A 25,993-nucleotide genomic window follows, 5' to 3' on the forward strand; every position below is an offset into this window, starting at 1 on the left:
TTGACTTGTATCACAGTCGTGATTATTAACTTTCTCTGTTAAGCAGAGCTTCGTGCTTCTGGCTCTGTGCACACTCACATAAAAATGGGCCATTGGTGGGTCACATGACATTTCTTCCACACAAAATAATCTCTGTGAGTGCTGCTTATTCCAAGCAGAGACATTATCAGATGATGATGATAAAAATCTATAAAGCCCATAAAAAATCTAAAAGTAAAATGTAGCTGTCGCAAATAAGAGACGAGATTAATGCTTCAGAAAATCATTAATCTGGCGCTTTAGCGCACAGAGCAGTAAAATAAACAATTTCAATGCGAGTTAATCATTTTATTGCTGAGTGCGCTCTCAGCACTGCTGTCTGTTTCTACGGTGTTGGCTGCACATTAGACTTCTGAAACTTTAAACTGGATACGTTTGAACATTAAAGGTTACTGTCCCATAGCCCAATAAAGGAGACATGGAAATTTGTCAACAGATCAAAGTGAAATTACTTTAATTCACTGAACAAGTAATATTGGTGTGTGTTCTTCTAGTAGCTGCAATTCCAGCAGTGTAAAATAGACTTAGCAGCAGATTAGGATCAGTTATAATGGCATTTATACATTTTTGGCATCACTAAATTAATGTATGCACCTTCCAGTGATAATGTGGTGTGCACTTCATTTGGTGGTGGTTTTAGTAAGGTGTGGCTAACCAACTTCCACATATAAAACAGATTTGCCCAACAGAGAATCTATAATGCACTTAATGTAAAACATGCTGTAAATGAAATGTTAAAGTTACCACTATGACTTAGCCAGGTGAGAAAGGAGCCTCTTTCATGATACAAAAAAACCCCCTCTGATTTTAAGCTTAGCATAGCTAAGACACTAATCTCACTTCATAGTACACCCCTCAGGTCTGTGATTCAATCAGTGTTTACAGCTGGCAGATAAAGTCATAGTGTGTGTGAAATTTAGAGATTCTAGTATTAATAAATATGAGAAAGATTTTAAACAAGATTTAATATTTATTATCATGGTTACTTAGGATACACTAATGCCTGGGGGCACTGCATCTGGTTTGTGTGTTTTTTCATAAAAAAGTAAACGGGGCTTTTATTAACCTCAGCTGTAGAAGGCTGGCAATTCTCTATTTTGAAAAGTAGATGTACGAAGTTGATGCTTGTTGTGCTGCTGTGCCCTTGTTAAAGTTGTTTGGCTCACACAAACTTAAGTCCTTTCATTTTTTTAATTAAAAGCAACCAGCATTTCGCACCCACACATACCTATCATTTCTCAACAAGCCTTTTAGTCATCACTCAACAATAATTAACTGTGCTGTATAGTGGACTGCGTTAGTTATTAGGTTTGTAATGCATCTCAGAATGTGCTTCTTTTTTCTAGTTTTCAATTAGCCCCCAGTGTATAAATAGTCCTGCCCTCTTTGTCAGGCTTTCTGTGAATGTACCTGTTGTGTCCTACCTTTCACAAGCTCTTGTTTGTCCCCGCTCAAGTTGCATTTGTTTGGATAGCATTTAAAAGCTTTCTGTTAACTGTCAACTTTGCCTCCTTACCTTAACATTGCAATCCACACACTTCATTGTTACAACAAGAATGATTAAAGATAATCACTTCAACAAGTCCTGCAACTATTTTATTTGTGCAGTAAATGTTTATTAAATTATGCTGTATCTCCAACTCATTCCAGCTGTGGGATATGGATAATATAATTAATCACTGTGTATCAACACATGGCCATCAAACTTAGAGGCTTTGATGTGCCTCATCAACCACTTTTTCTATTGCAGCATTCTAAAAATTGGTTCTCATGATCAGTGGGATACCACAGTTCTTTAAAATGCTTCTTCCCAAAGAATTCCCAAAAGTTCCAGAGACAGTCCCTAAGGATGACATTGCATCATTTTGCCTAAATAATCACCTTGTATGGAGCAGGGGCCGATGGGTGGAATACTGGTTTATTGGATTTTATGGCTATAATATGATTGTATTGGCTGTCTAAAATCAATTTGAACCAGAAGAAAAAAGATGGAAGCTCGTCAATAAGCTGTCCATCAGTGACTGATTAAGGACACTGAGGCTACATATGTGAAATGAAACACTGTTATTAAAGCTGACTTTCTACTCCCTCTTCAAAATAGCACATATTTAAATTGTAGTCAAGCATGTTCTGTTATAGGTAGCTAACCTTTTTTGCCTTTAGCGGTAAGTAATAGTAAAACACATCAGATATGCAGCTGCTCTAATTGCCATCACAGCAATTTAGTTACATTGGGAAATAACAACTTCAAAGCAAAGAAAGCCAAAGAGAGACACAGAAATGAAGAAGTAATAAGTAAATAACCAATATTTTGTGACTTTTTAGTGCTTTTCTGCCCAAAAATTTTAGCTAAAATATCACAATTTATTCTACCTGCTTCTATAAACCATCAAGCTTTATGCAGCCTTAACCAAATCCAGTGGCTAAAAATCATTACAAAGTGCATTCGTGGATGTTATACATTCATTTGGCATCAATTTTCATTGATCCAACAGAGTGTTGATTGATCTTCAATGACATTCATGCAGAGGCATGCCTAAATGTTGTATAATAGGTACTTTTGAGTCAAAGCATTAAAAGGCATTGAATAATCAGAGCCAGGTCAATATATTCACCCCTGATCTGTGACTCCTTTATTGATCAAGTATTGATCATTAAAACCACAGCGTGGCCGAATGTCTTTGTATGGATGACTGTGAAAAACTGAAAAAGACCACCAGACCATGGATGACGGAACCACAACTGGAGATGTTTGTAATTCATCTGTTGGAGCTGTTACAGCAAGGACAACACAAAAACAGGACATGGCTTGATATGCACATATTGCAACATAGTGTAACTCTTGTGCACAAGCTAACATTTACTGTGGTCTTCCCACAGAAATTTGGCCAGGACCCAGAATCAATGTCAGACTGAATGCTGTCAACAACTTTGCACCAAAGGTGATGTGTTTAAGCTCAGTCAAAGTCTTCCACTGAGTGTTTCTCAGTTTTTAAAGTGCCATTCAAAGTAGTAAAGTCACTTTGATATTTTCTACTACTGCCACATCTTCCTTTTCTTTTCTGTATTTTCCCTCATCCACTGCGGCGTGCACTGCTTCGACAATACTTTAATCAGCTGCTCCACTGCTCAGTGAGCTCAGAGCTCCTCTGTGGCCTATATGTCCTTGTGTCACACACACAGCCTCATTCACCTAAATCACTGCACTGCCATTTTCTGACAGACACATTCTCACATCACATAGCTGAGTGGAAACATGAGCTGCCCACTGCTCTCAGGGCAGAAGGTGAAAACACACACACACACACACACACACACACACACAGACAGTTGAGGCACATTCTCTATACTTCATCTTGAACAGCCTCTGGCACAAACGGCCGACTTGCAGCATTTGGAGATTCCATGTTCATTTTCAGTCAGGGAGCTTGACCCAGGCCTCCCGGACCTGACAGTGAAGCCGCTGAGATTGTAATCAGTTATTCAAACACATAATATGGAAACAAGGCCCACAGAGGCAATCTGCCATTTCCTCATGAATTCACCTCACAGTAGACTGCATATGTTAAATGTTAAGTCAGAATATGCCTGTCATTATTTCCCCCTATGCTTCAGGGACACAGCAGTTTGCAGCTGCTGACCTCTGAGGTTCCCTCACTCATACCTGACCTGGCAGTGACTCACCGATCTCACAGCTCTCTCCAGAGAACCCCTGAGGACAGTAGCAACTGTAACCATCCCCTTCCTGCAGGCAGCTTCCACCATGGAGGCAAGGATTGGTCTGGCATGGATTACTCTCCACTGTCAGGAAAGAAAACAAGACGAGGGAGAAGTTAACTGAATTTATCAGGTATCTTTCTATAGATAGAGAGCATTATAAAAGTGTCTTCACAAACTATAACAGGCAATGTGCCCGCATTATGCCTCTGTCATTACCCTTACAGAGCTCATTTTTTGGCTCCTCTCTGGCAGGGACAGAAGAAGAGCATAGGCGGACAGTATGTAGAGCTGTCTCAGACTCTATGACTTTCAACAAGGTGACGGATTGGCTGTTGTTGTGTCTGTCATGCCCCTATTTATCATGAATGATAGTAAACAGGGGCACACCAGAAGCACAGCATGCTAAGTTGACTGTCCCACATCTCAGGTCTTACTGATGAGACAAGGTCCTCATAAATTAGCTGATCATACTCCAGTCATCCATACTGATGCAGGAACCTATTTCTATGGCCCATTAGTGAGTTGCAGAGAAGGTAATAAACGCATTTTACGTTGGTGGGCTATAACTCTGTGCCTTTTCATGGGAAATGTTTTGGCAGATGAACGGTGGAGATTGAGATTAACTTGTAATTATTGAACTTATATTTTAGTATGGGACAGAGGGAGGAGAAAAAATTGACAAGGACAGTTAGAGCACAGAATGATCATCAGGATTTTTTATTCTGTGTGCAAAGGACTGTAGGGAACTGCCTAGATTAAGTGTCTTTTTATTATCCAATCCTGATAGGATTGCAGGCCCTGACACAATCTGTCAGGGCATCTAATACACTGCATCTTCTCCATAATAACACCCAGGCTCACTTAATGATGTATGAGCATAGAGATGCTGTGCACAACACAGAGTACACTTGGTCTAAAAGTGTGGGAACACTTGCATTGGTGGGTGCGTTACTGTCTTTATACATGTGCACATCTGGAAGCATATGTGTGCGAATATCTGGATGTTTCTCTGACCCTGACTCATTGCATGCACATGAGATATAATGTGGCCGCAATTTTCTGTGAAACATGGTGATAAACTCCTGCTGTTGCAGAGGGGCTGCTGTTGATACAGCGGGCAGGGGCACTGATGGAAATGCTGGCTTTGAAAATACATAAAAGTGATTCGCCGAATGAGAAAAACCATTAGAGACAGGCTCATTTCTTAATTCAGCAGTGGGGAGGAAAAAGCAACACTGTACGTGATTTGAAAACATACATTGCTTAAAGGTTAATGACGTGCTGATGGAAATGGTGAAATCTCTAAGTACTAGTAGTGTATGACAAAGTGAAAACACACTTAGGATATGGTCAATTTGAAGGCTTGGTTGGGTTTGAAAATGTCGGGTAAAGAAAAAATTGCGGAAATGAAGGAAAGAGGTGAAGGACAGACACCTTCTGAGTTGTTATCTGTCTATCAATTCATCCACCATGGCTAAAGGTAAATTGGTAATGTGGAAATGGTGGTTAGCCGCCATACTGTAAATACCAGTGCACATGTAACACACATGCATTTAGCTTCACAGTGAGTGACTTGAAAGTCAATAATGTTTCATACTTCAAATAAAAAAAATAAAAAAGGAGAAATGCATAGAATTATTTTTAATGGAAAATTAGTGATAAATAATCAGTGATGAATAGTAGTGACGATAATGTTTTTATTTCAGCTCGGCACAGATTCTATTGAACTTTATTCTTTTGACCTCAGATGCAGACTGGGACAACTAGGCAGGGTTTAGCAATAGAGAGAAGTCATAGTGCCTCAAAGCTAATATTAGCTTAACCCAATTCCAATTAACTTAGGATGTTTTGTAAAATTTAAACAGAATGCAATGATTTGCAAATCTTATAAATCCACATTTAATAAAAAACAAAATGTGATTCATTGTAAAATCTACTTTTTTACATTTTACATTGTATAATATAAATAAAACCATTAACTGGAATTGGGGGTGAAGAAAATGTCCTTCGCAATGTTGTTGTGCAGTGTTTGAAGGTATCAGTATCAGCGAGATACCCTTATGGTATGCACTTCAAATATAGTAGAGCTAATAAAAATAATTGTCTAATTCCCCATAAAAAGTATAGTCTGCTCGTATTAAAACCAAATTTATATGCTAAGGTAGAGATCAACCTGGCTGAAGCAAGAATTCAAGTATACAACTTTATATTAGAGCACCAACAATTTACTGGTTGGCCCATATTGGCTATATGTTGTTAGTAAATGCCTTTCAGTATCAGCATCTATAATTGCTGATAAAGCAAAAATTAAAAAAGTAAAGAAGATACAAGACACATCCTTAAACTATTGTTAGTGCTGATGTAGTTTGAAGGTAGAGACTTTCTGCAGTTTCCCTGTTGGTAACACAGTTTGGAACGCCTCAAAAAACAATGACTAGCTGATCCCAGCAGAGATTGGCCGAGTATTAATGGAAAAATAAATATGCAAGACAAATGTTAGGGAAATCTGTTTATGTTTCATATGTTTGACAGAAACAAAGACAGTCTAATATGTTGGAGTTTTAAATATCTATATGGCTTCTTCGACAAACCTTTACATGTTATCTTTTAAATGTTTACATTAAAGTTGCAATGAAATAAACCAATAGTCTCTTTCCCACTTTAATAAACTGCTTGAGTCACACTTACTCAAACGTTACCACATACTGCCAAAGATAGGTCTAACATTTGATTATCTCTGTCAGTTTTTGGGCATTCAATCAGTTACACAAATGTCTCAAGTCTTGACTGGTGCAGTAGAAAAGGCAGCGATGCACACAAAGTAACTGGCAGCTGAGGACCAGGTTATCAGTGAAAAAGGCTTCAGAACCCAAAAGGCAAACTCCTTATGACTATACCCCCATTCAGTCAAACCACACAGAGTATCACTATAGCTTTGGCTTGTGGTGCTGTTGGAATTAATGTCGCACAAGGCTCTTCTTTGCAATCGTGAAAAATTAGAGTGACAGATCTTCAAAAGTAATCCATAAGCTCTTTAAGATATCAGTGAATGGCATTGCCAGCTGATAGGAAAAATTAGAGCAAAGCTTGTGTGTGGCAGCTGTGTTTATTCATGTATGTGGGAATGTATGCATTTATGCCTTAAAAACCTCATAAATGAATTCCTATTGGTTCAATTTTTGCCACAAAAGAAATGATTTCTTGCTATAATTAAAGTAGTTCTAGCAAAATTGCCTTAATAATGAGTTTAAAAGGACTTTTCCTCTACCAGCAGTGATAAATGGTGGCAGTGCCGTCTATGGTAATACACAGACAAGGAGCTGAGCTGTAGCAGAAAAGAACATTGATCCAATCTGCAGACAATTAGTAACGACTTATTACACACAAATGAGACCGTGTTCTTCACCATCTGTCCACAAACAATAGCCTGCAGACTTGGTGCTGAAATCATAGGTATGGATTGTGTGAGTACAGGAAAGTTTCAGTACACATCAAGGTTCTGCTTGAATGTTTAAGAAGACGCAAAGCCAGCCCATTGCATCTAGTACACTGTTAAAAAAAGCATCTTAAAAAACGATAATATTCTGGCAGCTGGGGCGCCAAAATATTACCGTAAAATAACAGAAAATCACTTCCTCATAAAAATACGGTTATTTCCAGTAATGACAATACAGTTTGTTGCGCTAATTTTACATGGGATTCTGCCTTTTCAAGTGATTTTAAACATTAAATTAGGAACATGTTAATGTGATTAAACAATGAAATTATCTATAAATAGGAAAAAAAAAACGAATCCTAAAAAAAACAGTAATATTCCGGCAGCTGGGGCGCCAAAACTCTACCGTAAAATAACAGAAAATAACTTTCTCATGAAAATACAGTTATTTTCAGTAATGAAAATAGAGTTTGTTGCGCTAATTTCACATGGGATTCTGCCTTTTCCAAGTGCTTTTACACATCAAATTACGAACATTTTAACGTGATCAAACAATGAAATTACCTATAAACAAGGTCAATGAATGTGGCAATATGAACAATAATACTTAAATGTACAGAAATATACAGTTAACAGTTGGTTTAAATAATAATGGATTGCATGCCCTGGGACAGACTGACAGAGGCGAGGCTGCCATATCGCACCATCGGCCCCTCTGGCCATCACCAGTAGGTGAAGAGTCTTGACCACGGACACAATACCGAGAGTGTCCGAGCCGGGGCTCGAACCAGCAACCTTCTGATCACAAGGCAAACTGCCAACTCTTGAGCCATGATCACCCTAAATAGCAATGATAATAATACTTATGTGATGTAACACAAGCTTATAGGAATCATGTTATATACTTTTCCACACACTCATCCCCCCTCCCTTTCCAAACGCCTTCGACACTTATTCCCTTCAGATGCTGACGGTGGATCAAGGAGACCAGCGCACAGGCTGCAGGCCCGGATGTACTGTCTAAATCGGCTGTCTCTCACCCTTTACCCACCTCTGTTGCTTGTCATGTGTTTCTTTGGTGTATTAAGAGTTTTTTCATGTGCTATGTGCAGAGGTGTTTTTTTCTGTTCTCAAACTGATCTCCCTGTTGGAGCTCAGTCTGGGGGGAGTTATTTTTTTCTCCTTATCTTTCCTCATGTGGTGCATTTTCCATTGTTATACCTCTCTGACCTGTCTTCCCCATGTGATGTTTTGTGTAATGTATGTATGGTCGGAGGGTAAGATGGCGCCGCCATTGCGTGCAATAGGTCGGCAGCCTTATGAAATTTCCCCTTGTGGGACTAATAAAGGTATATCAAATCAAATCAAATCCATAGCATTACATTTGAATTCAACAGTTCGATCTTTCAAATAACAGACAAATATTTGTGAAATTATGATACATTTCTGAATATGAGAGACTGAGATTACCGCAAAGCACCACTGAACGACACAGGAAATCTTTCCTGCCTGTGGCCATCTCCCTGTACAACGCATCCACTTAACACACTGGTTACTGCTACAACTACACGTTTCTTTTCCAGCTATTTATTAATGAGTGACTTATGTATGTATATATATATATATATATGTATATATATATATATATATATATATGTATATGTATATATATATATATATATATATATATATGTATATATATATATATATATATATATATATATATATGTATATATGTATATATATATATATATATATATGTATATATATATATATATATATATATGTATATATATATATATATATATATATGTATATATATATATATATATATATATGTATATATATATATATATATATATATATATGTATATATATATATATATATATATATGTATATATATGTATATATATATATATATATGTATATATATGTATATATATATATATGTATATATATATATATATATATATATTGTACTATTCTTAGTTAGCGTATTGTCTGTCTTGTCTTAATGTTGGTTTATAATGGAGCACTGTAACAAAAAAATAATTTCCCCCAGGGATCAATAAAGTATTCTGATTCTGATATATTTTTACAATCTAAATATGCATATGTACAAAAAATATATTTAAAAAACAAGTAAATTGTGTTTTACTATATTTACAGTGATGTTATGTTATTCTACCTTTGACATGTAAAATCACAGTCTACTTATGTAAATTTAATGATATTCTAGAAAGACAGTACAAAACTGTAAAATATACAGTAAGATACTTTGACATTACTATTTTTTGGAACAGTGTACTTGTGGGCATGTCTGTACACATATATTAACTGCAAGTTATTATATAAGTGGAAAACAGTTTTTAAAAAGTAATAGAGGGAGGAGATAAAGCCCCTGGTCCGTGACACAGATGGGAGGAGAAGATACAAATTCACATTTATTAAAGAGAAGCACAAGTATGAGAAAATGCCAACTAGAGAGGGACAGAAAGCCACAGAGAAAACTATCATACATTTCTTCCTCTCTTAATGCTGCTATCTTATGATTAATTACACACTGGTCTTTAAATAGGTCGCTCCTTCTATCCCTTCTGTGTGTCTTTCTCCTTCTGTGCCGAAGACCGAAGAAGAAAGATAGGAGGCTAGAGTCTGAAAAAAGACAAGGGGAAAGATAGAGAAACTTGTCCCTGACATAGACACACGGAAATAGTCAGATATAGCAAAAGAGAGACATTTTCAGCCTTGCAGGGTTTCAACTTCCAGGGCTAAGGTCTGCGGTGTGACACAAATTCATACTCACAAAACAGATAATGTAAAGTCTTCATCCCTGACAATGAGCAGATATTGCAACATCTCTTCATTCCTCTGCAGAGTTTTATGAAATATGTTCTGCTGGGTGACATTTTACTGCTCCATTGGGTCATCTTTAGTTTTTTTCTAAGCCTCTCAGGAGAGAGATTATCTTAGCGTTGTGGCATATTTGGGAAGCTACTCCTCGATGTGTGCTCGTACACACACAGGATTTAGAATGGACCATAAAAGAGGATTGCACTCGGGGAAATGTCTCAAGTCCTATGAAGTCTGAGGCTGAGTGGTTAGCAAATTCATCTGAATGGAAGCCTGCTGAAAAGGTTGTGCTGACAGAAACACTGAAGTCTGCATGAATAAATGTGTGACACGCACACCCACACGTGGCAAAACTGCACACATATGCACTTACATTTACTGTATATACACCTGCTTATCACCCACCATTTAGCTGTGCTTGGACTCAGTGAACCTTGTAATAGCTTTGCTGAGACACAGATCATACCTCAGCCTGTTCAAGTGTTCCCCCTCTCTGAGCGTGATAAGCCATCACCTAGGCCCAAGAAAGAGCTGGCCCATAAAACTTTAATGCTACAATACATTCCGAAAAGGTACTGAAGCACACAGAAATGTTAGAGCCATATGAATGCCAGGGCTAAACTGCAAAGTATGGGCTTCACTAGAGTTGTTGTCATCACTGTGGCAGCTCATCTGTGTGCGCAGTGTGAAATATTTATATAGTCACTTGTTCAGTGGCCACCATGAACATCTTTATCGTTTGTTCATTTTTTGTATATGAAAGTGGCAACATCTGTGCTGTATAACTCCAAGAATTCCCCACACTTGGGGAGTCTAGAATTTAAAATAGAGTAAAATACGTAGGACAGACGCAACAACATTGTCATCCCCTATGTAGCCGGTGTATCAGAAAAACTTAGGAGAGTTTTCTCCAAGCATGACATCCCGGTGCATTTCAGACCCAGCAACACGCTCAGACAAAAACTGGTTCACCCGAAAGACAAAACGCCAAAACACAGACTTAACAATGTGGTGTATGCTGTACAGTGCAGCGAGGAATGCCCAGACCTCTACATTGGAGAGACCAAACAGCCACTTCACAAGCGCATGGCACAACACAGAAGAGCCACCTCCACAGGACAAGACTCAGCAGTCCATCTGCATCTTAAGGATAAAGGACACTCTTTCGAGGATGCCAATGTTCACATTTTGGACAGAGAGGACAGATGGTTTGAAAGAGGAGTGAAAGAAGCCATCTATGTCCACTGTGAGCGACCATCTTTGAACAGAGGCGGGGGTTTACGACACCAACTCTCTGCCATCTATAATCCAGTTTTGAGATCCCTTCCCAGACGCCTTAACGCCCACTCACATCCTGGGCCATCTGACCTCAGGAATTCGCATGATAAGGTGGGGCCAGGTTTCACAATGAACACACCCGAAACTCTGGCTGATTGGGACCCACACCCAGTTTCACACCTTGGCTCAGGCGATTAGAAGATCATCAGGGGGTCCTTTTGTCCCTCTGTGGGGGGATACTCCCACTAGGTTTATATCTGGGACTCTCCACCATTTGACCTTAGAACTGAAGAAGCTTCTCGGATGAGAGGTGAAACGTCTTCAAGTAAACTTAAAGAAGTCCAGACGCTTTTCTTTGCAAGCTCCTTTGACTACGATGACCTGGATGACTGAGAACCTTCACAGACAGTAAAATACGTAAAAAACTAGAAATGTTGAAACAATGCTGCGGACACGCAAGAAAAAGAGGGCAAAACGTGACTTCCTAGGGATGTTTCAGAAACGATGTGCACATCAAAAAATTAAAAACAATGTTTTTAATTTTTAATTAAAAACAATGTTTTTAATTTTTAGGTGCAGACTTGCTGAACTTCATAGTCACACCTTTTGTGGTATACAGACACACAGGAAATGAGAAAGCAATGAAAGCCCATTTAACTTTTAGGGATCTCACACCTAAGTTCTAATCATTCTTATCTTCTCCTTAATACTTCTAGTGTTTGCACAGCTCAGCATTGAGTACTAGGCCAGATTGTATAAAACTAGAAGTGCTCCTTAAGATAATTAGGTGCGGCATGACTTTCCATGATGAAAAATACACCCATTGTAAAAGGTTGGCTCTACTGTCTGCTCTGCCAAAGTCTACGGTTCAGTCAATAATCCGTATGACCTATATGACTTCAAATTTCCATCTCGCCTCTGACAGGAATGACATAGAGACTCACATGTCTGAACATTAGCCATGTATCAGTGTCCCCTGGGCAGGAAAGTCACTCAGTGCAGATCAGCCACAATTACTGCCACTGCAAGCTGAATACACACTGGGGAAATATAAAACCGCTTTGTGTTGAAATATAGATAACACGTCTCTCTAGCACAGAGATGCAGACCCCAATGCAATCTTAGATTACTTCAAAGTGATTGATTTACAGAGGTGAGCTACACAAAGGTGGAAAGGAAAGTGAAGAAAGTGGAAAAGGGCAGAAGAAGAGATAGAGTGAGACAGAGGTTAAGTTTACTTGTGGGTAGTGCAGCTCTCGCCTCTTACTGATGTCAGTGCCCCAACCGTCAATTTAATGCACGCAAGAGCTGTCAGTCTGCAGTCTGGAGCATTACACTAAACTTCTCAGGCCTACAAGTTAAGGGATCATGTACACAACAGCCAGTCTCAACTCCCTGAGAAAAAGCTGCTTCCTGCTCTCCCTTTACCAGTCTAAAGCAGTGGTACACAAGATATGTGTGAAGACTGGTAGCATTTTAGAAGAAAATTAAATATGGTTTAACTGAATGCAATTCATTCCATCCATCCTCTTGTATTTATCCAGTTAAGGGTCATTAGGGAGCTGGAGGCTATCACAACTGTGGTTTTCAGGTTTTAAAAATAATCTTTGTACTTCCTCTTTCTTGGTGAAATGCTATATAATTGCAATATTTTCACTTCCTATTGGTTACTCTATTAAAACAAGTGGGGATTTAAAAATATAATCTCAGGGTTTTAACGAAAAGTCGGTTACATCTGTGCTACAAACTGAACAATGTAAATTTTGCACTTTACTCTTGCCAGCTACCAAGCTATTGCATACAACTATTTTCAAAACATTCCCTGGTAGACCTGTTCTGATCCTATGTACTTGTGTGATTTTACCACTGACCCCAAGCTCAAATACCAATTTTGTTTTAAAATGGCCTGACTTTTGAGTGGAGGATCATTGGTGGTAAAAAATGCTGGATCTCCAGCTATGACTCAGAAACCAAACAGCGGATTTTGCTTCAAAATTCTACTTTTTTCAAAACAGTCAAGGGCTGGGACCAGGGGTCCGTTCTTCGTACCTCGCTTACTACATCCAAGATCAAATCATCGCGCCAACTTTGAGCTCGCTATTCCGGTTCTCCGAACACACCTGTTGTTGACGATTAGTACAGCTGGATGAAGTAATGTGAGATCACTGGGTGGCTTAAAAGGGGCTACGCATCGATAGTAGAAACATTGATCGGCAACCCTTTGATTGGTCGGCGAAAATGTCGAAGGAGCGCGCTCAGTATTTTTCGGCAGCAGAGCAAGAACTCTTGATTGAGGGATTTCAGGAGTTTCAGAGTTTAATTAAAACGCAAGGGAACACTGCAAAGGCTGCAAAAGCAAGGAGAGAGGGCTGGCAGAAAGTTGCTGACAAATTAAACTCGTAAGTAATTTAATAATAATAATAATAATAATAATAATAATAATAATAATAATAATAATGGATTGGATTTATATAGCGCTTTTCAAGGCACCCAAAGCGCTTTACAATGCCACTATTCATTCACTCTCACATTCACACACTGGTGGAGGCAAGCTACGGTTGTAGCCACAGCTGCCCTGGGGCAGACTGACAGAAGCGAGGCTGACATATCGCGCCATCGGCCCCTCTGGCCAACACCAGTAGGCGGTAGGATAAATTTATTATATTATATTACATTATATCATATTATATTATATTACATTATATCCTCTTTCACGTTAGAGCCACAACAGGACCCACTAGAACATGGGAACAAGTAAAAGTGAAATATAAGAATATTCTACAGAATGGTAATATTTATCACTTATATTGCTTTTAGTCTCTTGAAAAGAGACCCTGAAATAATCTGTTTGTTTGCAACCAAGAAAAGGGCAGAGCAAAAAAAGACAGGTGGTGGTCCTGCACCCCCTCGTCAACAAGTTGGTTAAGTAAATAACATCCTCACGGGAAAATCGATATCTCTCTATGAGCACACTGTTGCGCTGAGCTAAAGGATCCTGTCTATCCCGCAATATACGCTGAATTCTGAAAACTCTCCTTATCAATCTTGCACCTTCCGCAATGGGTTGCTCGCGTACAAACGGACAGGACATGGCTGCGACAGACTTCCCAAATCCACCTTCGCTTTTATAGCCGTGGTCTCTCATCTTGATTACACGAAGTAATTTACTATTACTACTCTAAAATATGAATTACATCTGAAATAATCAAATACATGAAATAGAATGATTAATAGTACATTTCCCTTTTTTTAGGAAATGACCTGTATGTATCTGTATGAAATCAATAAAAGAATCAAATACTGCATTATCTTTAGTTACATTGATAATATTTATTTATGGAAAAACAGTGGAAAAATATCGCTGTTGCTTTCGTATAAATGAGGCGGACATACCTGAGTGGCCGCGATCTAATCCTGTTTACATAAAGTAAGCCTGCTCCCAAGCAGGTTTACGCTTACGGATCTGTTGCTATGACAGCAAGTCCCGGATGAGCTTCGGAGAACCTAACGATCCAAGATCACGCGAAATCGTCAACAATCAAATCCAGCTAACTTACTTAGCGAGGTACGAAGAACGGACCCCAGGACCATTCTTCGCTATTTTTTCAACTTTCAAGATGTTGTGCACCTCCAATTTGTCCCTCGGTGAGAGTATCAAAACTGACTTCTTGTGTAACATCCTGTGGCCTTTGATGGGGAACATTCAGCAGAAAACACCTGACCTGCTGCATATACCATCATTTTTGATCATACCAACAACTTCTGCTTAGTGTCTACCTGGGAGGCAAATGCCCCAGTGCATCCCACACGGAGAGGCAAAGGTGATAAACAGAAGACATTTCAGTGTACAGAACAGATTCAGTGTAATACACCATAACTGGTGCAAGGCAATATAGCAGGACTGCCAGTGGCAAACCTAACAACAGAAGCTGCTTAGTAAGCTGCTTGAACATACACAAAAAAAAAAATGACCTTGAAGGGACAATCAGCTAAATGTTAATTATGGATAGTTGCATATGCAACTACGGACGTGCAATTTTCGGCTACTGAAGGGTTTGTTTTGTAACACCAGGCAACGTCTTTTTTTCAATGTCTCCTGAACGTCTAGTGTTGTTGTCCATATGACCTCCAGGTACGGGCCAAAATGTGGTTGTTGTGGACGTTTTTTCAATGGCAAACTTCGACTCATTATAGAGATGGTTTTTATACTGCTTCTGAAGGCTCTGTAGTCCCATGTGTCCAAAGAGTGGAGGGCATGTTTCCTGTACACAAAAAGTTGTGTGTGAAGGAATGCAGTGATCAGCGGACATCTCCAAGATTTTGTGGGCTCTCAAGCTAAAACAAAAGTGAGCAGCTGCATGGTGGATTTCGACCAGATATGTCCCCAGCTTCTCACAGACAGTTTGCAAAATGTGCACATCGACAAAGACTGTCGCGCAGATAGTCCAGTTCATACATACACTTGTATAAACTCCATCGCAACTTCTCTGTCCTGCTGCCGATCACAACAACATTGACTTCCTCTTTCAAAGCTCTTCACAATAAAACAGGGTACTCATAAAAAATAACCATATATAGTGCAAAAGCTCTTTTAAACTTAGTAAACACATTGTACTCCTTCTAAAAGGAAATTCAAAAAGTTTTTCTAAATACTAAATACTATTATTATTTTAAATTTTAACATGGATCTCAACGTTTTTAATCTTTCAACACATTTTACTAAAGTTTTAGCCTGGTTACAAACAATTAAGTTGATTTATTCAAATAAATAAACCAATTAAGGAAAAACAAGAAAATGTAAAATAAGCACAAAAAATACATGTGCTGAATAAATAAATTGGCCAACGTGTAATAAATTGTTTTTGTTTATAAACAATCTGTTCTTTTGTGTTATTTTTCAAACAATAATGTTGATATTTATAAATAACAAAATCCAATAAAAAAATGATCTGTACGTCTATCCGACAGCCAATGTTTAGTGGGAAGGTAAGAAAATAATATTATCTTAGCTAAAGTTACATATTTCATTAGAATGAATTGATAGGGTTAGATTGTCTTGATGCATGCTCAATCATCCAGGTAAGTAAATCCCAAAAGGTTGAATCTGTTCATCTGGAGAAAGCGTTTTGGGATAGGGTTGGCTTATTTGAAATATCATCTTACCAACATCAAGATATCGTGTTTCGAGTTAAAATAATATTCACTGACGGACGTTATCGTCTTACCTCTGTTTCCCTGAAAGATACCATGAGGTTTTATATTAAAAAGTTTTACCCACACTAGACTTTTGCGTCAATGGTAGTAAGACAACAACTTCTATAACCTCATCCTCCTTCACAACGCTGTCAAATTACCTTTTTTATTATCAGTTTTATTGAGAAACCCCTAGGGGTGGAAATTACACAGTCTGCATTTAACTGGAAGACCAAGGGATAGCAATCAGGCAAATTCTGCAAAAGAAAAAAGTCTAGGAGCAGCTGCCTCAGAAGTGTGTTCTCTATGATTTAATGTCATTATTGAACGGCTTGTAAATGTACATCTAAATCTGTTTTTTGTCTCTCAAAAGTCAAAGGTTTCAATTGTCAGTGTTAATCTATAAAACACCGGAAAGTTCTCTGTGCAAAGTCACATTGTCAATGTAGTGATAAAACTGATTAGGGTAGGTGAATGTAAAGGCCAAAAAACTACAAACAGTGTGAAGTCATTTGTAATTCTATCGATCAGTCTCCTGACTACTGATCTCGCCAGGAGCTGATTGGATGATCAGAACACCTGATGCACTTCAAAAGCTGCAGACAGAAGCCTGCACCCTTTGGGAATGTGTTCATATCTTAGAGGCAAGGTTGTTCATGGAGCAGGTGTAGTGATGTGATTACTGTACTGAGTCTGACAAAATAGGATTTATGAGCACTGCAGGGGAGAGAGGAGCTTTTTCTGTCCATCTGACCACATATGATGTCCTTTGTCTAGTTGCCGTTACACACCTGTGTGTGTCTGTGAGAGAGAGTGTGTGTCCAGAGGTGAAAAGGGGTGAAAGCAACACTGGATGTAAACTGTAGTTCTAGATGTCAAACACACTGCTCAGCCATTCCACATGTAACCAATAACAGTGCTCCATTAATTATTAATAAGAATGCTTAAAGTTGCAATCAACACTGGATTACTCAAATGACTCCTACTACCTTGCCAATATATTAAACTGTTCCAAAGTATTATTTATTTAAATCGTACGGGGATCAATTTCAGTCATATTTCAATGGGGTAAGTTAACCCTGCTGGTGTATGTGACACTAAACAGACAGAGCTGTGGAGACGCATAAAGGAAAAAAGCCCAAATAACATGTATTACCAAATAAAAAATTAAAATGGAAAAACAAGACCATATATATACACGAGTCAAAAGGTTGGACACACCTTCTCATTTAATGGTTTTTAAAGCCACGCTTTGCTTTGATTACTGCTTTGCACACTCTTGGCATTCTCTCGATGTGCTTCATGAGGACGAGTTCCCACAGATGCTGAGCACTGAGGGCTCTTTTGCCGTCCTCCTGTGGTCCATCTCATCCTAAACCATCTCGACTGAGTTTAGGTCTGCTGACTGTGGAGGACAGGCCATCAGGGACAGCACCCCATGACTCTCTTACTTGGTCAAACAGCCATTACACAACCTGGAGGTGTGTTAGGGATCATTGTCTTGTTGAAAAATAAATGATGGTCCAACTAAATACAAACCGGATGGGATGTCACTGCAGGATGCTGTGGCCTTCAGTTTTGAATAGATCCCCATCAGTGTCACCAGCAAAGCACCCCCACACCATCACATCTCCTCCTCCACGCTTCGCAATGGGAACCATGCATGTAGAGACCATCCTTTTCTGCGTCACACAAAGACACAGCAGGTGGAACCAAAGATCTCAAATCTGAACTCATCAGACCAAAGCACAGATTTCCATTGCTCTAATGTCCACTCCTTGTGTTTCCTGGCCCAAAAAAATCTCTTATGCTTGTTGCTTTTCCTTAGTCGTGGTTTCTTAGCAGCTATTTGACCATAAAGGCCTGATTCGCACAGTCTCCTCTGAACAGTTGATGAAGAGATGTGTCTTCTACTGGAACTCGTAGCATTTATCTGGGCTCTAATCAGAGGTGCTGTTAACTTGCAATTTCTGAGGCTGGTGACTCGGATGAATTTATCCTCAGCAGTAGAGGTGACTCTTGGTTTTCCTTTCCTGGGGCGGTCCTCGTGTGAACCAGTTTCATCATAGCACTTGATTTTTGCGACTGCACTTGGGCACACATTCAAAGTTTTAGCAATTTTCTCAACTGACCGACCTTCAGTTCTTAAAGTAATGATGGACTGTTGTTTCTCTTTACTTAGCTGATTGGTTCTTACCACAATATGAATTCTAAGAATTGTCAAATAGAGCTCTCAGCTGTGTACCAAACTGACTTCTGCACAACACAACTGATGGTCCCCACACCATTAAGAGTTCAAGAAATTCCACAAATGAACCCTGACAGGGCCCACCTGTGTAGTAAAAACTATTTCAGGTGATTACATCATGAAGCTCATTGAGAAAAGGCCAAGGGTTTGCAGCGCTGTCAATAAACCAGCAAAGGATGGCTACTCTCAGGAATCTAAGATATAAAGCATATTTAGAGTTATTTATCAATTTTTCTTTGTGTAGATAGCAAGACAGCCCAAGAGTCCATTGCAATTTCATTTTCAAAATATAACACAAAAACAAACCCAAAACAAAAAGAGACGCAAACAGGCTCAGATGTGTTACAGAAAAAACAATTAATTCAAACAAACTTGCACTTCACAATACAAGAAAAAATATGTATATATACAAAAAGCTGAAGTTGATGAAAGTTTACAAATCTAGTTTAGCCCAATCTGGCTTTTGGTCCATTGCAAATTTAAATAAAACTTTCCACTTTCAACTTCATCTCTTTTTAACTATATTAAATTTTTTTTCTCCAAGCAAACACATACACACACACAAGCGCGCACACACAACAACACAAAATATGAAAAAGCATGACACTTGCGATTAGCTACAGCACCAGCAGCCCGAGACAGCAGAAAGCAGCCAATGCACTCTTAGTGAGCACCTTGTGGGCCGAGCGTCACACTGAATCAGCCTGGATAGGACCGGGGAGGAGTAACATACCAGGGATTCAACACAACCCAATTCCACAGCCCTGTAAAGCGAGACTGACGAACAAATTGAGGGTCCATTGTTACAAGAGCAGCACTTGTAGCGTCTCCGATCGTGCTAAATAAATTGCATTATCTGGACTGTCAGAGTGGCAGCAAAATAATCCATCCTTGCTTATCATCACAAACACATTCGATCCACTTTGGGTTTCTTCCCCCTTCTCTTCAATTTGTCTTTGCTTTCATTTTCAGAGCTTTGTGAAATAGAATATTGAATCAACCACATCCTCCCATTTTTAACTGTCTAATAACATTTTATATACCCACAGAACTAAAAAGGGGCTTAAACACTGCCAATGATTATGAATTATTTATATTTTGACTTAAAGAATTTGCAGCGTTACACATGAAGTGATTGAACAATTCCATCAAGATGCACGATGAATGAAAAATATGCTGTCAAATTAAGTGTGCAACGAGTGCAGTACGCTGTTTCATATTTTCAGTATTCAGTAAGCTGCACTGCAAAATGTGCCACATGAAGTGCAAGGAACATGATGGTATGCTTTGACCTTGAAATCCACAGTCCTCCTCTGATATTTTTATGCCCTTGTAGCACATGTGGTGCAAAAGATTTACAAAGGAGTTCCATGCAAATCAGAAGCAAGAGGTTGGAAAATGGGTGAATTTTGTGAGTTTTGGCATTTTCAGAATAATAAGGAGGTTTTAGCAAGAAAAAATGCTTTTGATGATTTGTTAAACATTGTTTCAAATAAGCTGTAAAACAAATTATCATTTATATTTCTGTTATATGTCATCTAATGCTGTTTGTACATGTTGACCACAGTGCTGGCATACATTGAGGATGTGCTGTCTGGCAAGGTGACAGCAGACAACAGCGTGGGCTGTTTCCTGATGGATCTGGTAAACGAAGTACCCACTATCTCACCTGAGGACTTTGAGAACATGCTCAATTCCAACATCAATGACCTGTTAATGGTGACCTGCCTGTCCAACCTCACCCAAGCACAGATTGCTCTCAATGAGAAGCTGGTGCTGCTCTGAGAGGGTTTCTTTGAAGTCATTCATATTAAATTTTTGTACCTGTGTTGGACTGTGTTGGATATAACTCTTGGTGGGTGTATAGATCAGAAACATTTCACACCTAAAAGACACTGTATTTCTAACTGTGATTGTTAGAAATCATGGTACTAAGCACTAGGTGCACATCACTGAGACACACTAGAATTTTAAATGAAATTTTAAAAGGAACAACCTCCCCTGGAAACACAGTGTGATGGTGTACATTTGTGTCTAGTTAAACTGGATCAAAAACAAAAATACTTTCTTGCTTGGTGAAGCTTATTTCCACATCCAAAATGACGAGCCATTTCCTCACTGCGATTGACACATATGCTTAAAAGAGATGAGGCTAATGCTGAGACTGGCTGGGAAGGCAATGATTAATCTCCAAAATACTTCAGTTTCTATTCTACTTCTCCCAAATCTTTTCTGCAAAAATCTACAAATATGCCAAGCATGCTTGGAAACAGCCTCACTGACTTTGGACACACGACATTTTTTTTTTTTTGCTTTAAATGAAAAGCAAAGGCGACACGAGCACAAACACACAGAGTTCTATTTCTATTCCTTTAGAGGACATTACACTTTTATTCGTTTCAGGGTTCTAAACCCTAAGGATAACTACTTCTTGCCTAACCTTATATTGAATGAGTTAAACTTTAGGGACTTGTTTTTTGTCCCTGAAATCTAGTCAGGTCTCCACAATGCAACTATCTAAATGGATTTAGGTCAGAAAATTGGTAATAGAAGGGAACAAACACACACACACACACACACACACACACACACACACACACACACACACACACACACACACACACACACACACACACACACACACACACACGTGTGTGTGGTTAGGGAATCTCATCTTCCCTTGTGTGTATGTCTCTATCCCACTGTGGTTACCACGAGGAAGTTGTTCTGACAGCATTGCAGCACTATTACTACAAGCAAGCTGTGGGCAGGAGGGTTTGCCTGTAGAAATATTTAAAACTCAACAAAGAAGAACTACTTTAGATGACCCCAGAGTGCCGCTTGCCAGCAGAAACTCAGAAAATTGTATAATTTACACCTTCATATCCTCTACCCATTTAGAGACCTTCCCCCTCTTGTGACTTGTAATTTTTCCTCGTCTCTGAATCCTTCTCGCTGGGACAGATCCGTGGGTGTGTCTGACATGCCCTATATGAAGAGACCGCTCAGCCCTTGCACCCGCTGTGGGCTGCTGCTACATGATGCGTTGTGACTGATGCTGGGAGCCAAACACCGCTGCCACTGCTCTGCTCTGCCTTTAACACCACAGAGAAGGAGCAAAGTCAGTCAGGCAATCTGGCAACTCAAAACCCCCAGCTGAGTGCACTCATCCTCTCTGCTGCCACTCCTCTGTAACTAGAAAATACCTCAATTTGAAATCATACATTTCGCTGTTAACCTTGATGGCAGGCAGCTCCCTTTTTGACGGCAAGTGCATGCATGTGTGACTTGCTGAGATCCTGACAGGTGTGCACGCGTGTGTCTGACTGCAAATGGAGAGCAAAAACGTGAGAGGAACACGCAAGGATGCTGGTATTCAAATCATGTTTGGCAGCCATTGTTTTTATGCTCTGCCTAGTGACCTGTTACCATAAAATTAATGCCTACATGCTCCGCATTTGGTTGTAATAAAAGTAGCTGATATTTTGTCCCATTTCTCTGACCTCGGAGAGGACAGAACTGTTACATACCTGTCTCTTTCAGCAGAAGGAAGCTGATTCCTGACATCTAATCTGATGGCACTTGAATGCTCCACTGTAACCTACATCATGCAACCAGGTGAGTGTTTTCTACTCTGCACAGTCACACAATGACTCCACATAAAGGATTTTATTCTGTCTGACAGCACCACGTCAAGCTCTCTGTCTCCATCCATCGCCCCTATCACCTCACAATTGGTGGCACACAGAGGTGATGTTGTTCTTTGCTTCACTGAAACTCTACAAACCAGCAGGATCCCAAAGTCTGTGCCTGACAACAAACACTCAGTTTTTCATTGGGTAAGAAAAAAAAAATCCCTGAGTGAAATGCTCTTTGGTTTTTGTTCTTATTTTTTTTTTTCTAAATAGGGTGACATACAACCCAGGAGGGGTCTTCATTCATCTTCTTTTGAGCAGCTTCAAAATGAAAATGAGTACCATAAAACAGGCAGAGATGAGGTTGCCTGAATGCTCCACCAAGCAGCTGATGGCTGTATCTGCTGTGAGATTTTACTTTTAGTTGTTTTACTCCTCATTGAGTCAGCTGGTTTGAATGTGACTCATTCATAAAGGCAAGAGGAGCAAATGTTTGCCATATTTTGGCTGGTATGGGAGTAGGATTAATTATCGTAAACTTGCAATACAAAAATGCAAAGTTACTGAGAGCTGAATGGGAGAAAAGACCACAAATGGTCACACAAAGGGGCTTTGTGCATATGTGAGTATAAAGCTGAGTAATAAAAAGACAAATGCATGATTAGAAGACATATGTTGTGCCCAGGGACACAAAAAACCTGAAGTTTAGTATCGACTGTTACTGCATTACTAGAGTTAACGCCGCACTTTTGTCTGCCTCCCAACTGATCTTTAGAGGGCTTTGAGATGAGAAAATATTCATAAAAACAACAACAAAACTTGTTTATCAATTCTGTTGCGGATTTGCTACCAGGAACAGTCAAGAGATGCAGTCATTCATCTGCCATAATGGGAGCTCTGGGTCACACAATCTAAAAAATAAAATACAGCTGCCTGTGATGGGGCTCCTAGGCTGAATAATCACCAGGTTTTGTTGTGGCAGCAAACATAATAAAGCATTTTTATGATGCCATAAAAACGCCTGTTCAAGACTTTTCTATGCTTTTCCAAGCTTGCTGCAGAATATTAAACCAAAATTTTCACAGAGTATTAGCTTTACCAACTGAAGTGGCATGTCATTGACTTTTACATGTTTAAAGAATGCTCTCCATTCCCAGAAGACAGTGAACACTGATAACAGATATTTTTGCTGGAGCGTTTTGGCTGATGTAAAATAAAAAATTGCATGAAAAGCATGAAAATAAAAATTCCCTGGTGAAATTTACTCAGGATGGGTTTGAGTTTATTTATTGAAAACCAACAGTGCTTTGCAAAGGAGCAAGAATTGGTTTTTTATATCACTGCTGTTGATGTTAGATGATGACCTTGCCAGGCACAGCGTTTGTATCACTGGCCCTTGTGCTTACCCACTTCTTGGACGTTGCTCAGCAAGTAAAGCTCAGCTTGACTTGGGAAAGGTTAATCATGTTTGACTGAGCTCTCTGTACTTCATCAAGGCTGCTTTTGTTTTATTGCTCTCTTTAATCTTTACTCTTCTTCTTATGTACTCTGTTTATGTTATTCACCGTGTACTTTATGGTATATTTCATATTATCAATTTTCAAAGGAACAAAACAACAAAAATGAAAACTCTTCCAAGTTCAAATTAATGAATTATGCTCTTGCATAATGGAATGTTTCATTCTTACTATGATTAAGAATGAAACACAGTATGAGGAGATGCATTAAGGGGCAGATCCAACCATAATTTAAAAAAAAAAAAAAAGGTTACACGTGTAGCTGGCTGAGCAATATAGAGTTTGGGTTACATCCATCATGTCCATCCAGTCTATAGTTTGCTGGAGTTAATGCCATACGGATGGGTTTAGTCTATGACTAACAGTGTGATAGCATTGATGTAGTTTTGCTCTGTTCTGTAAGAACAAATGAAAGAAGGTTTTGATACCAGCTGTACTGATTGTCCTGCTGTCCAACATTCTCTTGTAAACCGTGATTTGGGGGTAAAACAGGGGTTATCGATTCACACTTGTAAGAGATCTTTCAGCTGACTGGAAATTGAGACCATCTTGTTTACCTGAGGATACGGACCTAAAGGCTAATCTCAGGGTGGTAACACTGTGTCTGACCATTTAGGGAATACAAACTGACAACATAACAAGTAACTGTAGCAAGAATGCAAGAATGAAGAAAAGACTAGTTTGTCAGTAAAACAATGGATTTGTTTGTTTCTGTTTGTCTCTGCTCTCCTATCCCTGAGGGGCAAATAACTGACTTTTTTTTTTTTTTATAGCTGTAGTAATCAGTAATCATTTTGTAGGTTAGTTCTTCATGCTAATTTCTGCATCTTACTGTCCTCTTTTTTTCCTTCTCCCATCATCATTATTGTCTTAATTGAATTCACCTGCACCTTCTTACCCTTCTCCCTGGTGTATTTATTTAGTATGCATTTGTATTTATTTATGTATGTATTTATTTTCTCCCTCCATATTTGTCAGGTTGCTGTCACAAAGCCCTTCTGTTTCTGCATATAATTCATTTGTGATCTCAAGATAATCTACTACATTTGGTTGTTTTGATTAGGACTTAAAAATAAAGGAGTGAATTTTTTGTAAATTTCCATTTTGCCTCCGTGGTTTCTGTATTTGGGTCCCGGCATGATTATTTCCTCAAAGAATGACATCCTCTCCTTAGTAGACTTCACCTGAGATTAATCACTGAGATATCCCCAAAGTTATACATCTGTTTACAGAGAAACTGACAGTAGGATTTGATGGAAATTCAGTGGATTTAAGAGTGGTCTGCATTAATATCATTAACAGTTAATGATGTACACAAAAGGCTCAGCATAGTTGATCTGAGCTCATTTTCAACACTTTGGTAGTGCTGTTATTTCCCTGGTTAACGGGATACAAAGGGCCTATGCTCAGTCAGCACAGAGCGGTATGTAACACCATTTCATCCCACACCACGATAGAACCAAAAGTCCCTTAAGGCTCCTCTTTAACAAAGCCCATTCATTTAATAAGCAGCAGCCAGTGGCACTGGATTCGATTCGGCAGGAGTGTTTGATATGGAAAAATGGTGGAATTACACCATGAAAAGAAAGAAGAGAAACTTGGAGATGGAAAGTAGAGGGGAGGATGACTGATTAGGCAATGAATGGATTTAAAGTGAGGTGACTTCTTTTTTAAACGCAAGTGATTTTGCTGAGGCAGAGGATCCTACAGGGGACAGATACAGTTAGACAGCAATTGACTGCCTTGTGTTGTATCATGTTGGAGTTCAAGAGGCTATCAAAACATTATGCCAGGGAGAGTCATAACAATGACCAGCAGAGTAATAAAAGACATAAAGTCAGGGAGATGGGTAAGGAGGGAGATGAGAAAAGCTAGTAGGGCAGAGGGAAAGAAGGATAGTCAAGAAAAAAAAAAAGATGGAAGACACAGGGAGAGAGAGGCAGGAAAATCAATACACTTCTATATGCAGCATTGAGAATGTGCCCTCTCGCTGCTCCAGACAGCCTATCCAAGGACTCCAACAGCCAGCAGACAAACTGAACAGCTATCCACAGACCCACACTCATAATATGC

The 25,993-nt window shown here is 39.1% G+C and overlaps 1 protein-coding gene across 3 annotated transcripts in view; it reads right to left on the minus strand.

Moving 5' to 3' along the window:
* Nucleotides 1–25,993, minus strand: part of ncanb (neurocan b) — a 175,232-nt gene that overhangs the window by 70,028 nt on the left and 79,211 nt on the right. For all 3 annotated transcript variants that reach the window (XM_084921781.1, XM_084921783.1, XM_084921782.1), the window contains one exon: nucleotides 3,724–3,840. In XM_084921781.1, the coding sequence (XP_084777907.1) occupies nucleotides 3,724–3,840 (117 nt within the window). The remainder of the gene's footprint in view (nucleotides 1–3,723; nucleotides 3,841–25,993) is intronic.

The sequence above is a fragment of the Perissodus microlepis genome, chromosome 23 (genome assembly GCF_051167445.1).
Source record: "Perissodus microlepis isolate ML-2025 ecotype Zambia chromosome 23, ASM5116744v1, whole genome shotgun sequence".
Taxonomy (NCBI): Eukaryota; Metazoa; Chordata; class Actinopteri; order Cichliformes; family Cichlidae; genus Perissodus; species Perissodus microlepis.